General features: G+C 39.4%; 1 protein-coding gene across 1 annotated transcript in view; it reads right to left on the reverse strand.

The window, feature by feature from the left end:
- THOC1 (THO complex subunit 1) overlaps window positions 1–15,373 on the reverse strand; it is a 61,071-nt gene that overhangs the window by 36,226 nt on the left and 9,472 nt on the right. Inside the window, exons 5-9 of the mRNA XM_075532914.1 lie at window positions 15,254–15,372; window positions 13,565–13,613; window positions 13,104–13,199; window positions 4,312–4,394; window positions 1,836–1,909 (exon numbers count right to left, since the gene is read on the reverse strand). Coding sequence (XP_075389029.1) covers window positions 1,836–1,909; window positions 4,312–4,394; window positions 13,104–13,199; window positions 13,565–13,613; window positions 15,254–15,372 — 421 coding nt within the window. The remainder of the gene's footprint in view (window positions 1–1,835; window positions 1,910–4,311; window positions 4,395–13,103; window positions 13,200–13,564; window positions 13,614–15,253; window position 15,373) is intronic.

The following is a 15,373-nucleotide window of genomic DNA, read 5'->3' on the forward strand; positions in this document are numbered from 1 at the left end:
TCTCTTTTGAAATATAAACACAATTAAATAAGACAGCAGAGCACAAATGGGACAAGGGGTGCCAAGTCACAGAAAGACTGCCCAAGGGCAGATCAGAAGAAACACAGACATTCCTCAGAGTTAGTCTTCCTCTAGCAAGCCAGCATCCCGAATTTAGATTTCTAGCTGTCTAAACTGAGGAAAAAAATTTGTTTGATAAAACCAATCATGGGGGGGGGGGGAGAGGGAGAAGCATTAAAAACAAACAAACAAAAACCCAATCATTTGTACTTGTATTATAGCAACACTACATAACTAAGATAGTTTAAAGTCAGTTAAATACTTCAGCAAGTTTAGCTAGATGGTTTATTATGTATAACCTTATAACAAAGGAAATAATTAAAGATATTTATAAATGCAACAGGTGAGCTAAATCTGAAATGGACTTCACATTATATGGGCAATGGGCTTTGCTTTGTAAATTACAGTGCCTAAAATTATCTGTACTATAGCAATCACCAAGGAAATCGCTACACATTCACTCTCCTAAGAAAAAATAGTGATTGACGCTTACCCAGAGGAGGTTGTGTATAGGATTCAATTTCAGTAAACAGCCTACAGCGGGGCCTAGTTTAAGAGCATAGGGAATGGTGGTATATTACCTACACAGTCTTGTCTAATTAACTAGATGAGCCTGTATTAAGCAGCGCTTGTCTTTGGGCCCGTTTTACATCCTCAAGGCTACTCCCCTGGTCCTTTGCACTTCTATTGTTGTCAGTCCAGAATCCCAACGCCAGCTCTCTCTAGTGTAAACTAGTATAGTGTCATATAAAGTAATACAAGCAATCTAAAGTAATAATAATGATAGCTGTTCCTCTACTATTAAGTTAGGAATCAAGTGTTTTCATTGAACTTACAGTATTTACTGATGCGCGGAGGGCAAAGCTGGGAGAGTCGAGAAAATACACATACAGAGGTGGGTGGATGTGAAAACCCTTCTAAGTGTTTTCACACATCACTACATAGAATACCAATATTACAGTTGTAACAGGAATAACTTTCGAGTGCTTTAATAGATCATTTCCAATGATCAGTTCTCAAAGCTACACCACACCGGTGGCACCAGTGCATTTTAAAGAGGTATGAAAAGGAGTGTAGAAAGGGAGTTGCAGAGGTTAAGTAACCTGCTCAAGGTCAGACGATTAGCCCGTATTAAAGGTGAAGCTGGAGCCAGCTCACTTTGCAAGTTGCTTGGGGACATGTGCACAGTTCTGAAACCTTGGGTGCTAGGGACCCCTCTCCTGTGCTGGAGCCCTGGGGGCAGCATCAGGCGCCCTTTGCATCTCATGGAAACTCTCCCAATGACTGCTTTTGAGGCCTCAGACGCCAGAAGATTGCTGCTGTTTTCCTTCATGCCTTTTCTTTTCCTTCTCATTTCTTGTAACCAGAACTCAGAAAAATTAAGTAACAGATTAAACAAGATTATAGAGGATGAGATGAGACACAGTCATAGGTGAGGAGAAGAGCGAAAGATTTCTCATCCCACCAGTGTCACTAAAGAGGAAGCCTGATACCCAAAGTCCCTGGGTCCATGAAATGTAATGGATGTTTTCTAAAAGTGCCTGTGTAAATGTTAGGGACATGCCTCACTTAGGCCATGTAAACAGCACACTGTCTGCATGAAATGCTGAAACCAACTCACAGCCCAGTGATTTAGGATTCATTATTATACTAGAACATGCACAAAAGTTGCAAATAGAAATCTAAGCAAGACTTTTCATACTGAATCTTACACCTGTACTCAGTTACTACAGCATTATCTTTGGAAAGCAAAATAGCATGGCCTAAAAACTCACCAGGTTGTTGGTGCTTCATCATCTCCCATTTCACCTTCTTCTACATCCATTCCTTCTTCTCTATCCTCAGAGTGCTAGAAGGGAACATTACACAGTCTGCCATGAAGCCGTTGTCAAGTGGAAGACAAAGGCTGGAATAGGTTACTCGCACGCAACCAGTATGAGGAAAGAAGTTCAGACGGTCAGGACTTGCAGGTAAGCTCTAAGCCACTGGAAACACACCATGACAGGTCACCAAGACCCAACTGCAGTATGGCAATGACACGACAGTCAGGAAGACATGACAGAAGGATTTCAAAACTATGGGGATGATCTAAATGTGACCTCTCAAAAACAAATGCTTACCCCTCAAAGAACTGAGAGCATTACTATATGAAAGCCTCCAGGTAAACCAAGAAAGGACTCTTAACTTAATCTGAAGATGTGCTGATTCTAGGTAGAGGGCGCCCAACTCCACTGAAAATTTCAAAACATTACATTTATATGGAACAATTTAAGATGTGTCTAAAAGATGCATAAAAGTGAACAAGTTTCTGCAAACTCCCAAGTATAATCAACATCATTTCTAAATTGATTATTACTGCATTTTAAAGAATAAGCTCACAGCATTATGCAGTAACATATTAGTTATAGCTAATAACTTTTAAGCTTTATAACTTGTCTATAAATGAAGACGTGTCAAAGGTACCAGAAATCTGCCAACTTAGGACTGTCTGGGTTATATTGTAAATAATGTTTAAGAATAAATGATTTACAGGTTATGCCCTTTTAAAATTCAGTAGACAAATGGCTCTGTGATAATTGGTTCACCATTTAAAGAGAAAGAAAATTATAATCCTGTTTACTCTAGTCTCCAATACTCCAGGCTGGATTTAATACTTAAAATAAAGCCCAAGGCCAACAAAGGTTAATACTACATTCTAATTTAAAAGTTTTATATAACAAGGCACTAGTATTAATTTAAAATAAAACCATAAACAGAAAAAATAATTATTCCATGTAAGTAATTATTCCCATCAATGAGAAAAAGACAAGTCAACAGTAAGATGGCAAAAAGAGTTCATTCACAAAAGAAAAATCCCAAATGTATAGTAAGTCCCTTTATGCTATTGTTAATAATTAAAGAAATGCAAGTTAAAATACGGACTTATTTTTCAATGTTATATGTCAAGTAAGCAAAGATTCTTAAAAACTGGGAATTATCCATTTTGGTAAGAGACAATGCACTTTTCCAGGTGCCCCAGGTGGCAACACAAATTATAATGGGTACAACACTGTGGAGAACTGGGCAACAGATGCCAGGTTTTGAAATGCATATATTTAGGGCCAGAAATTTTATACAAATTTATCCTACATAGACATATGAATAATTCACCATTTGTGAGCATAGAGGAAAGAAGAGTTTCAATGGGAAAAAATCCCATTGTCTTCTGATTTGATTTTCCCACACACTTTTTAAAGCTCTCTCACCCAATACTAAGGAGTCCCGCTGCAATGGTGAAGGACTTGGCTGCTAACCAGGTTGGCAGTTCCCAAACCCACCAGGGGTTCTACGGAGAAAAAGGCCTAGAGAGCTGCGTAGACAAAGACTGCAGCCTAGGAACCTCCGTGAGGCAAAGCCACTGTCATGAGTCAGAATCAATGTGATGGCACCGTAATAACAAACACAGTCTTATTGCCAGTTTTCATTGTGAGACAGTCCACCAACAGAGCATTATAGTATATCCATTCAAAGACTTACAATGACCCATTTCAAGACTGAGACAGAAACAGAAATTGATTCATCTGTGGATAAAGAAGTACATTAATTTTCTCCCATAAAATAAATTATAAAACAGTACGGGTGTGCCTATACTCACTTTATTGTACTTCACAGATCCTGCAGTTTTGTTTACAAACTGAGGGTTTATGGCAACCATGCATCAAACAAGTCTATTGGCATCATTTTCCTAGCAACATGTGCTCACTTGGTCTCTGTGCCACAGCTTGGTACTTTCCACAATCTCTGACATTTTTTCATAATGTTATTCATCATACTCTTAGTAAGGATAAAGTATAGATTTCATAGGCACAGTGAAACCAAAAAAGGCATGATTTTCTTTATTGCAACATTCACTTTATTGTGTTGGTGGTCAGGCATGGAATCTTCAGCATCTCTAAGGTATGCCTGTATCACACAACTTATAATTTTTGGGAAAAATAAATCACATATATTTGTTCATACATTCATTAAGCCTTATTCAGATAGGGAGAGAATATTAAGATTGGTTTATTTTAAATTTTGTATAGATATAAAAAAAGTACAACTAATAAATTTTTACATTGTTTGATTTACAGATACATTTTACTTCTGTCAATGGAAATTAAACTAAAGGCTTACTTTTAGAAAAGAAAATAATTCACAGCCCTTATTTAGATGTGTTAGCTCAATAACAAACTTATAAATATATTGTTAGATAATTTCTGTCAGCCTCACCTTCTGACCCAGAGTGCTTTCCTGCTCATTGGTATTGAAAACAGTGACATTTTCCAGATTAAATTGACTCTGTAGGTTAAGACCTAAAACAAAACAGAAAAAATTTTCAATTCAAACCTTGTTGAAGAATGTCATTGGTGTCATATAACCAAAGCATATAAAATACTAATTTGATAATTAAGCAAAAGATCAAATAGGAAATAAAGCCACATTTGATTTACAAATCCTTTCTAAAAGTTACTTGTTATAAGTGCCTTCAACGAACCGTGGTTGCACAGTGGGTTATAAGTTGAACTGCTAATCTCAAGGGCAGCAGTTCAAAACCACCAGCCCCTCCTAGGAGACTGATGAGGCTTTCTGCTCCCATAAAGATGAACACATTTGGAAACCCAAAGGGTCACACTATGAATCAGTATTGACTCGATTATATTGAGTTTTACTTGCGAGTCTACAGTACCTTTAGAGTACATCGAATTCTACATGCATTACAACAAAGATAGTTGATTCTTCTATTCATGAATATTCAAAAACAATTCCACAGAATCTAATATTTACAACTTACAATTTTGTTGAAGCACAAATGTGAATTATATTCATTAATGATACATATACTGTAGTTATTGAGTTAGGTTTCTGACAGAGAAAGATGTTATAAATAAGAAGGTCTATTAGTGCAGGAGGAGCCCTGGTGACACTGTGGGTTAAGTACTGGGCTACGAACCGCTAGGTCTGTGGTTCTAATTTATCAGCAACTCCACCAGAGTAAAGATGAGGCTATTTTTCTCTGGTAAAGATGAGGCTATTTTTCCCTGGTAAAGATTTAACGTTTTGGAAACTCCAAGGTGAACTTCTACCCTGTCCTTCAGGGTTGTTATGAGTCACTAACAACTCTAAGGCAAGTGGATTTGGTTTTTGAGTTTATTAGTGTGGAACTCTCTACCGGGGCTAGTATTCATACATATATTTCCTAGCTCTATGCAGTACTGTTTTTCTGGTAGCTATTGTGGTAGCAAATACCACATCTAGGACCCAAAGCTTGGCTATTAAGTACCACTCTTAAAACAAATCAGGGCTCTTTGGATCAGTGGGTGATTTAGGGCTGACAGAAGGAAGATAAAGGTTAGCGTGGACTATCTTTTCAAAGCAAGAACCCTTGAAAGAATTCCCAATGGCCAAAACTGGTATAAACTATTTGAAAAATAAAGTAAGTGATATTCAAAGATAGACCAAATACTGGGGCATAAGGTGAATCTACATAAATTTAAGCACATTGATATCATTCAGACCTCTCTCTCTGACCACTGTGCCATAAGGCTGGAAGTCAACAAAAGGAAGACGAAGAAAATAAGAGCAAACCACTGGAGGATAAATAACTCTCTACTGCAAAAGGAGTGCGTACTGGCACAGATCAGAGATGAAATTAGGAAATTTCTAGAAACCAACGAGAATGAGCACACGACATAACAAAACTTATGGGACACAGCAAAAGCAGTTACCAGAGGAAGTTTCATAGCAATACATGCTCACCTGAGAAAGGGAGAGAGACTCATGACTGATATGCTGGCACAAAATTTACAACAACTAGAGCAGAGTCAGCAGGACAATCCTACTAATAGCAAAAGAAAAGAAATTATAAAAATCTGGGCTGAGATCCAGGAGAGGGAAAATAAGAAAACTATGGAAAAAATTAATGCTGTTAAAAGTTGGTTCTTTGAAAGGATAAACAGAATCAACAGACATCTGGCAAATCTAACCAAAGAAAGGAGGGAAAAAATCTCAATAGCAAGAATGAGGGATGAAAGAGGGGGCATTGCAACACACCCTAGTGAAATCAAAAGGATGGTCACACCGTACTAGGAAGGATTGTACTCCAATGAATTCAACAATTTGGAAGACTTGGACAAATTCTTGGAAAACCAATCCCTCCTAGACTATCCTCGGTGGACATCAAGAACCTCAACAGACCCATAGTAATGGAAGAAATAGACAAGGTTATCAAGGGATTACCAACAAACAAATCCCTGGACCAGATGGCTTCACTGGAGAATTCTGCCAAGCACTTAGGGAAGAACTACCACCAATCCTACACAAACTCTTCCAGAACATAGAGAGAGAGAGCAAACTCCTGAACTCCTTCTATGAAGCTAGTATAACTCTTGATACCTAAACCGGGCAACGATCCCACAAGAATCGAGAACTACAGACCAATATCCTAATGAACATCGATGCAAAAATCCTAACAAAATACTAGCCAACAGAATGCAAAAGTATATAAAACAAATAATTCACCATGACCAAGTGGGATTCATACCAGGGATGCAGGGAAGGTTCAACATACGAAAGACCATTAGTATTATTCGTCACATTGACATGAAAAACGATAAGAACCACATGATAATATTGACAGATGCAGAAAAAGCATTTGACAACATCCAACACCAATTCCTGTTTAAGACACTTGAGAAGATAGGAATGGAAGGAAAATTCCTCAAGACAAAACAAGCTATATATGAAAACCAACAGCCAACATGTCAATGGGGAAAAGACTAACACAATCCCACTGAAAAAGGGGACCAGACAAGGATGCCCCTTGTCCCCACTCTGATTTAATATCATGCTGGAGGTTTTAGCTAATAGCATAAGGCAAAGAAAAGACATCAAAGGTATTCGTCTGGGGAAGGAAGAGGTGAAACTATCATTATTTGCAGATGATATGATTTTATATATGGAAAATCCCAAAAGCTCCACAAGGGGAATACTGGAAGCAATAGAGGAGTTTGGCAGAGTGGCAGGATACAAAATCAACAAACAGAAGTCCATCGGACTGTTACACACATTGGATAAGACCACAGAAGAAGAGATCAAAAAGGTGGTACCCTTCACAAAAGCCAAACACAACTTGAAATATGTAGGGATATACCTGACTAAAAAAACAAAAGATCTATACGGGGGAAAACTATAGAACACTATTACAAGAAACCAAGAGCGACCTCAACAAATGGAAGAATATTCCATGCTCTTGGATTGGGAGACTTAGTATAGTTAAGATGTCAGTTCTGCCAAAGGCACTATATAAGTTTAATGCTATCCCGATACAATTATCATCATCTTTCTTCAAAGAAATGGAAAAACTGATTACCAACTTCATATGGAGAGGGAAGAAGCCCAGAATTAGCAGAGAACTCCTCAAGAAGGAGGACACAGTGGGAGGGCTTGCTTTACCAGACTTTAGCACATACTATACAGCCACAGTTGTCAAAACTGCATGGTACTGGTACAATGACAGATACTCAGAGCAATGGAAAACAACTGAAAACCCAGAAATAAAATCATCAGCATACAGACAACTGATCTTTGATAAGGGCCCTCTTTAACAAGTGGTGATGGAAAAAATGGGTATTTACCTGCAGAAAAATGAAGCAAGACCCTTATCTCACTCCACACACAAGAATACACTCAAGACCTTGAAGTTAAACCCCAAATTATTAGGGTCATCAATGAGGGAATTGTGGCCAACTTGAGAACTTTGGCACAGGGAATACAGAGAAGGCACAAAGTGACAAATGGGATATACTGAAGATAAAACACCTGAGAACATAGAAATAATTCACCAAGAGAGTGATACGAGAGTCCACGAACTGGGAAAGCATCTTTAGCAATGACACATCAGACAAAGGCCTTATTACTAAAATCTACAATATGCTGCTAGCTTCCAAAAAGAAAAAAACGAATGTGCCACTTGAGAGGCGGACAAAGGACCTGAACAGAAGTTTCACAGGGGCAGACATCCGAATGGCCAATAAACATATGAGAAAATGTTCCCAATCTTTAGCCATAAGAGAAATGCAAATTAAAACAACCTAACCCCCTCAAAGACAGCCCAATTCAAAAAATCAGAAAGCAACAAGTGTTAGAGGGGCTGTGGGGAGACAGGAACTCTCATCCACTGCTGGTGGGCCTGTAAGTATGTATAGCCACTATGGAAATCAATCTGGCGATATCTAAAACAGATGGAAATAGAGTTACCATATGACCCAGCAATCCCCCTACTGGGCATATACCCAGAAGAGGCAAGAAACAAACCAAGACCAGACATCTGTGCTCCAATGTTCACTGCAGCACAGTTCACAACTGCAAGTAGTTGGAAACAACCCAAATTTCCATTAACTGATGACTAGATTCAAAAATTGTGGTATATACATACAATGGAGTACTACACATCGCTAAAAAGCAGTGATGAACGTATGAGGCACATCACTGCATGAGAAAAACTGGAGGAAATCATGCTAACTGAAGTAAGCCAAGTACAAAAGGACAAGTACAACATGAGTCTGCTAAGGTAAGCTTTAAAAAAACCAAGAGGGGCAATGGGAAAAAGCTACTATACGTAAACATTCCTGGGGTGACGACCAAGTTATATGGCAGGGAGCAGACCAAATCCAGGGATACATATGTTAGACAACTAAAAAGAAGGTGGGGAAAGGAAAAAAAACAAAAGAAAAAGGTAGTTGGGGCACAGGGCACTAACCCACCCAAGGGGAGGGTATTGTTTCTATTTCCACAGGGAAAGAGGGACCAGACTTCAAATCAGTGCTCCAAGAAGTGAATGCAACATCCCAGCGTGGAGTAGGGAACCAGTGGAGAAGCCTGAGGGGCAGGCCCCAATCCCAACTACTACATGGAAACCTGCCCATCCCCCCAGAAGAATTTATTTCAAAGGATGGCATTGAATCTGCAGCTCCAGGAGGGACATATCTGATTGGAGCACAAGGGAGCAGATGAAAGGGGAGGAGGAGAGTGGAGCACACCCTGGCCCACCAGGCCTTGAGGACGATGTTCCCAATTAGAGCAGCCAGTCGACAGAGAGGACCACATGGCCGGCCCCACTATGAGACATGCCGTCCCACACTGACCCATAGCCATACAGGGAACAACACTGGAGACACAGTGTGGGAATTGCACACGATCTGATCCCGCTACACCGAGGCAAAACACTAAGGGGGTGCAACAGAACAGTAAGGGAACAGAGTGGCGAGATCCTCAGGGAATGCTGCAGGTGGACTTTGGGACCAGGGCGTGGTGCCCCAAGAGACTCAACGGGAAAACAATCCTAAAGGCCAACAAACAGTCCTTGAACAAGCTATAAGCTTTTCTTTTTTGTTGTGTTTTGTTTTTTGTCATTGGTTTCTTGTTGTTTTGTTGTATATTGTTGCTTGGTTTTGCTCTGTCTTGTTGTTGTGCATGTTAGTATCTCTACAGGTCTGTCTAAATAAGATAGGTTGGATGAACAATCTAGAGGAGACAACAACGGGACCGATGGTTCCACTGGGACGAGGGAGAGGGGGAGGTGGGGGGAAAGACAGTGGTGTAACAAACCCGGGGACAAGGGAACAACAAGTGATCCAAATCGTTGGTGAGGAGGATGTAGGAGGCAGGATAGGGCATGATCAAGGGTAATATAACCAAGAGGAATTACTGAAACCCAAATGAAGACTGAGCATGATAGTGGAACAAGAGGAAAGTCAAAGGAAATCGAGGAAGGAGCTAGGAGGCAAAGGGCATTTACAGAGGTTTAAATAAAGGCATGTACATATGTAAATATATTTATATATGAGGATGGAGAAATAGATTTATGTGCATATATTTACAGATTTAGTATTAAAGTAGCAGATGGACATTGGGCCTCCACTCAATTACCCCCTCAATGCAAAAATTCTTTGTTCTATTACACTGGCATTCCATGATGCTCACCTTCCCGACACAATTGATTAAGACAAAGCGGGTGAATAAGCAAATGTGGTGAAGAAAGTTGATGGTGCCTGGCTATCAAAGATATAGTGTCTGGGGTCTTAAAGGCTTGAAGGTAAATAAGCGGCCATCTAGCTCAGAAGCACAAAGCCCACACGGAAGAAGCACACCAGCCTGTGAGATCACAAGGTGTTGAAGGGATCAGGTATCGGGCAATTCACATCATAGTGAATGAGGAGGGGAGTGCAGAGTGGAAATGCAAAGCCCATCTCTAGGCAATTGGACATCCCCTTACAGAAGGGTCTCGGGGAGGAGATGAGTCAGTCAGGGTGCGATGTAGCAATGATGAAACATACAACTTTCCTCTAGTTCCTAAATGCTTCCCCCCATACCCCCTCTGTCCCCACTATCACGATCCTAATTCTACCTTATAAATCTCGCTAGACCAGAGGATGTACACTGGTACAGATAAGAACTAGAAACACAGGGAATTCAGGGCTGATGATCACTGGGTGGCGATACTGGGTGGGTAGAGGGAGGGTGGGTTTGGACGAGGGAACCGATTACAAGGATCTACATATAACCTCCTCCCTGGGGAACGGACAACAGAAAAGTGGGTGAAGGGAGATGTTGGACAGGGCAAGATATGACAAAATAATGATTTCTAAATTATCAAGGGTTCCCGAGGGAGGGGTGAGCGGGAAGGGAGGGGGAAAAATGAGGAGCTGATGCCAGGGCCTTAAGTGGAGAGCAAATGTTTTGAGAATGAAGGCAATAAATGTACAAATGTGCTAAAAAAAAAAAAAAGCCAGAGTGGTAGAATAGATTTTTTAAAAAGCATCATCATCGTGGAGGGCAAATGTTTTGAGAATTATGACGGTAACGAATGTACTAATGTGCTTTATACAGCTGATATATGTATGGATTTTGATAAGAGTTGAATGAGCCCCAATAAAATGAATTTTTTAAAAAGCAATAAAAAATGCAATTGCCAGTGAAATTATTCAGATTCTCTTATTCCATGTAACAAAAAACATAAAATTCTCTAAGTATTGATATAACACACATAATTTGAATAGCAGAGCTTTGGTTCATGAAATAGAAAATGATTTGTTAAAAGCATAAGTTAGAAAAAACCTAGGTGGCACTGTTATCTAAGTGTTGGACTGGTGATCACAAGGGGGGTGGTTCAAACCTACTAGCTGCTCCTTGGGAGAATAGGGCTATCTGCTCCCAAGAAGGTTTACAGCGTCTGCAACCCTATATACCAAAGCAAACCCACTCCCATCGAGTCAATGACAATTCACAGGACAGGGCAGAAGAGGTTCCAAGATTGCAACTCTTCACGAGAGCAGAAAACCCGTCTTTCTCCCAAGGAGTAGCTGGTAGTTTGGAACTGCTGACTCTGTAGTTAGCAGTCCACTCTGCAATCACTACACCACCAGGGCTTCTGAAATCCTACACATAAGGTTGCTACAAAGTGTGATTTATTCAGTGATAGTGGCTTTAGTAAAAATCCAGAAGGTAAGAAAAATAATACATAATCAGCACTCAAAGCCACTTTTGCCTTGAGGACATCTGCCAAACAAGAGAAACCAATTGTACAATTGAGCTGTTTCAGATTCCTGGAGTTAGGATGATAAAAACAAGTATCTGTTAAGAGCAGGGTTGCACAACCGGTTATTACAGTTGTCATCAATAGGCTGTGTACTGATAAAAAGCAGAATTGGCAAAAGTTGTCAGATAGATACAATGACAAAGAGGGCTGGAGAGCGTGGCTGCTGAGAATGCTTAGGGGTTTGGTTCTTTAGCTTGGATGTTAAGGTCATAGTTTCATGGAGCATCCCAGTTAACTCACCCAATAAACTTACTACTTTCGTTCTCCTTTTTAGTTTGTTGCCTAATACCTGGGGTCTTAAAGGGCTACAAGTGGCCATCTAAGGGGACACCAATTGGCCTCTATTCACATGGCGTGACAGATGAAAAAGTAGCAGGAGAAAATGTAAGGTGTGGTTAATTGTCCCCAAGTTGTCTCAAGACTATAAAAACTAGATAGTGCCTGGCTATCATTACTGAACATTTTGACCCAAAACTATATTGTAGAATCCTGATCAAAAGGGGGGAAATGCACAACAGAATTTCAGATTATCAGAGAACCCAGATATCTAGAGCCATGTAGAATGGATAAACTCCTGAAACTATTGTTTTAAACTTTCAAATAGTCTCTGAAGTCTTCTTAAAATCAAGCAGTAGTTTAGCTATAGAAGGAAAGGTTGTCTGCCTTAACCATTATGTTCTTTAAAGATCTATTCATGTGGAATCAAATTGACCACAGTAACCCTGGCGGTCAGTGACTGTGAATGTGTGAGGAACAACTCAGAAAAGGAGGGTGAGGAGTGTACAGCTTGAATATTCTTATCAATGACATTGAACCCTCCATGTTGAAATGGTTGAATTGTTGCACGCTTTGCTGCTGTGTATATTCTCTAAGAACAGCATAAAAGAACAAAGACAAGGACTTGGTTTCAGGATTCCCTATATTCCACAGACTTATATAATAATTATTATTTTAAATTATTTATTTATTTTATTTTTGTTGGTTTTATTTTGAGACTTATAATTATTTAACAAATAAAAAAGACACCACCCCCTCTCCAGGGGGACAAACAACAGAAACTGTGGGGGAAAGGAGACAGCAGTCGGTGTAAGATATGAAAATAATAATAATTTATCAATGGATCGTGAGGGTAGGGTGGGAAGGGAGGAAAAAAAGAGGAGCTGTTACCAAGGGCTAAATAGAAAGTAAAGGTCTAGAAAATAATGATGGCAACATATGTACAAATATGCTTGATACAATATGGATTGTTGTAAGAGCTGTAAAAGCCCCCAATAAATGATCTTTAAATTAAAAAAAATAAAAAGAAATAAAATGACCAATTTTCTATTTTATTTCTATTATTTTTCTCATTACCATAATGGCAGATTCTAAGGTAAGAAAACTGGAGGCAATTTCCCTGCCAAGCATTTATTGTATAAAAGCTTACCTGATTTTTCAGATAAAGGGAAAAGCCTGGCCAAAAAGAGCTGGATTCGTCCACAGAAGACGGTGTTCTGGGATTTGGATAATCTTCTGAGGAGATCTGGCAAAACACGGTGATGAAGGTTACACACAAAAGCTCCCTGTATGTTTATTACAAGTGTACTTAAGTTTCTTAACCAGCTTATCAAGCAGTTAGTTCACCAAACAGGGGTGGGAACCATTGTCCCCAAAATGGATTTAATAATTGGAACCAGAAAGCTCAGCATGGGCAGGTAAACTTTAAGAACTATTCAGTTTTTTGTTAAGTAATTTTATGGCTAGAATAGAATGAGCTAAATATAAAGTATGTAATCAGTATTTTAAAAGACTGTTAATGAAGGTAAGTAACCTTTTTAAAAATTTTATCATGGCATTTAATGCCCCACACCTGCCGAACACTTAACATGTAAAAAGCCAATCACTTACCATTACACATCCGTAGTAAATAATTTTTTCCCGCAGAATAGAAAGTGTTCTGAAATGCAAAAAGAAATTACTGTTGCTCAAAAGTAGTACACTCTTTAGTAAGAAGCAACAGGAAGTAAAATATTAACAATCTACTATGCTACTTTCACCTTACTAAAGCAACTACTATTTTCAATAAGATAAATATACTTTCAGATAGATGAGGGAGTACTTAAAAAAAACAACCCAAAACAGGAAAAAACCTCGGCTGGGTGGAGCTTTCATAATCCACCCCCCCCCCACACACACACACACCCCTCAGGTGAGCATAAAGCAACTCTTGGTGCACCTCGGGGTTATCACCTGGGAAGGAAGGTTCTCTCTAGTCACGGTGAATTTTTTCATAAAAGCAGTTTTGCTCTAACCTTCCTTATTTTTTGTGATGGCCAATTTAAGAGAACATCATGTAGCTGTAAAATTTTGTTTCCTGCTTGGGAAAAACGCCGCAGAAACTGTTGTGATGTTGAACCCAGCTTACAAGCACAGAGTTATGGGAAAAACTGAAGTGTATGAGTGTTTTCCTTGTTTCAAAAAAGGTGAGATGTCAATTGATGACAAATCTCTTTCTGAACATCCAGTCAACTTCCCGAAATGATGAAAATATCAACAAAATTGGTGCACTGGTGCTCGAAAACCAGCAAAGAACCACTGAAGAGGCGGGGAAGTTATCTGGACTACCTTGGAACTCAGTTCACCAAATTTTAAAGGAAGATTTTCAATTGAGAAGGATCGCTGCAAAATTTGTGTCTTGGGTTCTGATCGACCAGGAAATAAGTGTTGCAGTGGAAACATGCTGTGCTTTGACCCAGGTTTTCCCCAGGGTCATTAATGGTGACAAGACATGGTGCTATTTGAATGAGCCTGAAAGCAAACATCAACCAATCAACCAATAGTGGACACCATTGTCACCTAGCCCCCCAAAAGCTTGTCAAGTGAAACCAAAGACCAAGGCAACGCTCATTTGTTTTTGTGATGTGATGGAGAGAGTACATTTGGAGTTTGTTCCATCAGGTCAGACTATTAAATCAAGCTTTCTAGTTAGAGGTTCTGAAATGACTGAGTAACAGTGTGCAACAAAAAGGCCTGATTTGGGGCTGGTTTTGCTACCACAATACGCCTGGTCATGCAACCATCTCAGTGCACCACTTTTTTGACAAAACATAGCATTTGCCTCTTTTGCCCCACACACCTTACTCACCCGACCTAGCTCTGTGCAACTTTTTGTTTCTGTGAATGCAGAAGGACATGAATGGACAGTGATTTGATGATGTAAAAGAGGTGAAGAAAAAAAGGAGGCAGGTACTGTCAGCCATCCAAACAGATGAGTGAAAAATAGTTCCAAGAATGGAAACACAAATTTAACAAATGTCTTTAGTGTCATGGAGAGTGTTTTCTTAAGGTGATAAGGTTGTTTTGTAAAAAAAACCAAATACATAGCTTTGGGGGAGGGTTCTGGGTTTTTGGTCCCCCTTGTATGAAATGGCTAAATATAACACTAAGTAACTGTTTAGAACCTGTGAAGCAGCATTTTCAAGTTTTTCTTCACACATGCCTCTTACTTGGTTCCCCAAGAGCAGAGAATGTAATTCTTTCACAGAACTATAACTCTATAAAATGATATCGATGGCAGAGATAAAAGAGCAGACTTACCGATTTCCAAGTAGCAACATTTTTTTCCACAAAAGTGAATATTGTGTCACATTGATCCAAAGGAAGACAATCCAAAACATCTCCCAACAACACAAAAGGTGTAGACGCAGTACAAATACC

The sequence above is a fragment of the Tenrec ecaudatus genome, chromosome 15 (genome assembly GCF_050624435.1).
Source record: "Tenrec ecaudatus isolate mTenEca1 chromosome 15, mTenEca1.hap1, whole genome shotgun sequence".
Classification (NCBI taxonomy): Eukaryota; Metazoa; Chordata; class Mammalia; order Afrosoricida; family Tenrecidae; genus Tenrec; species Tenrec ecaudatus.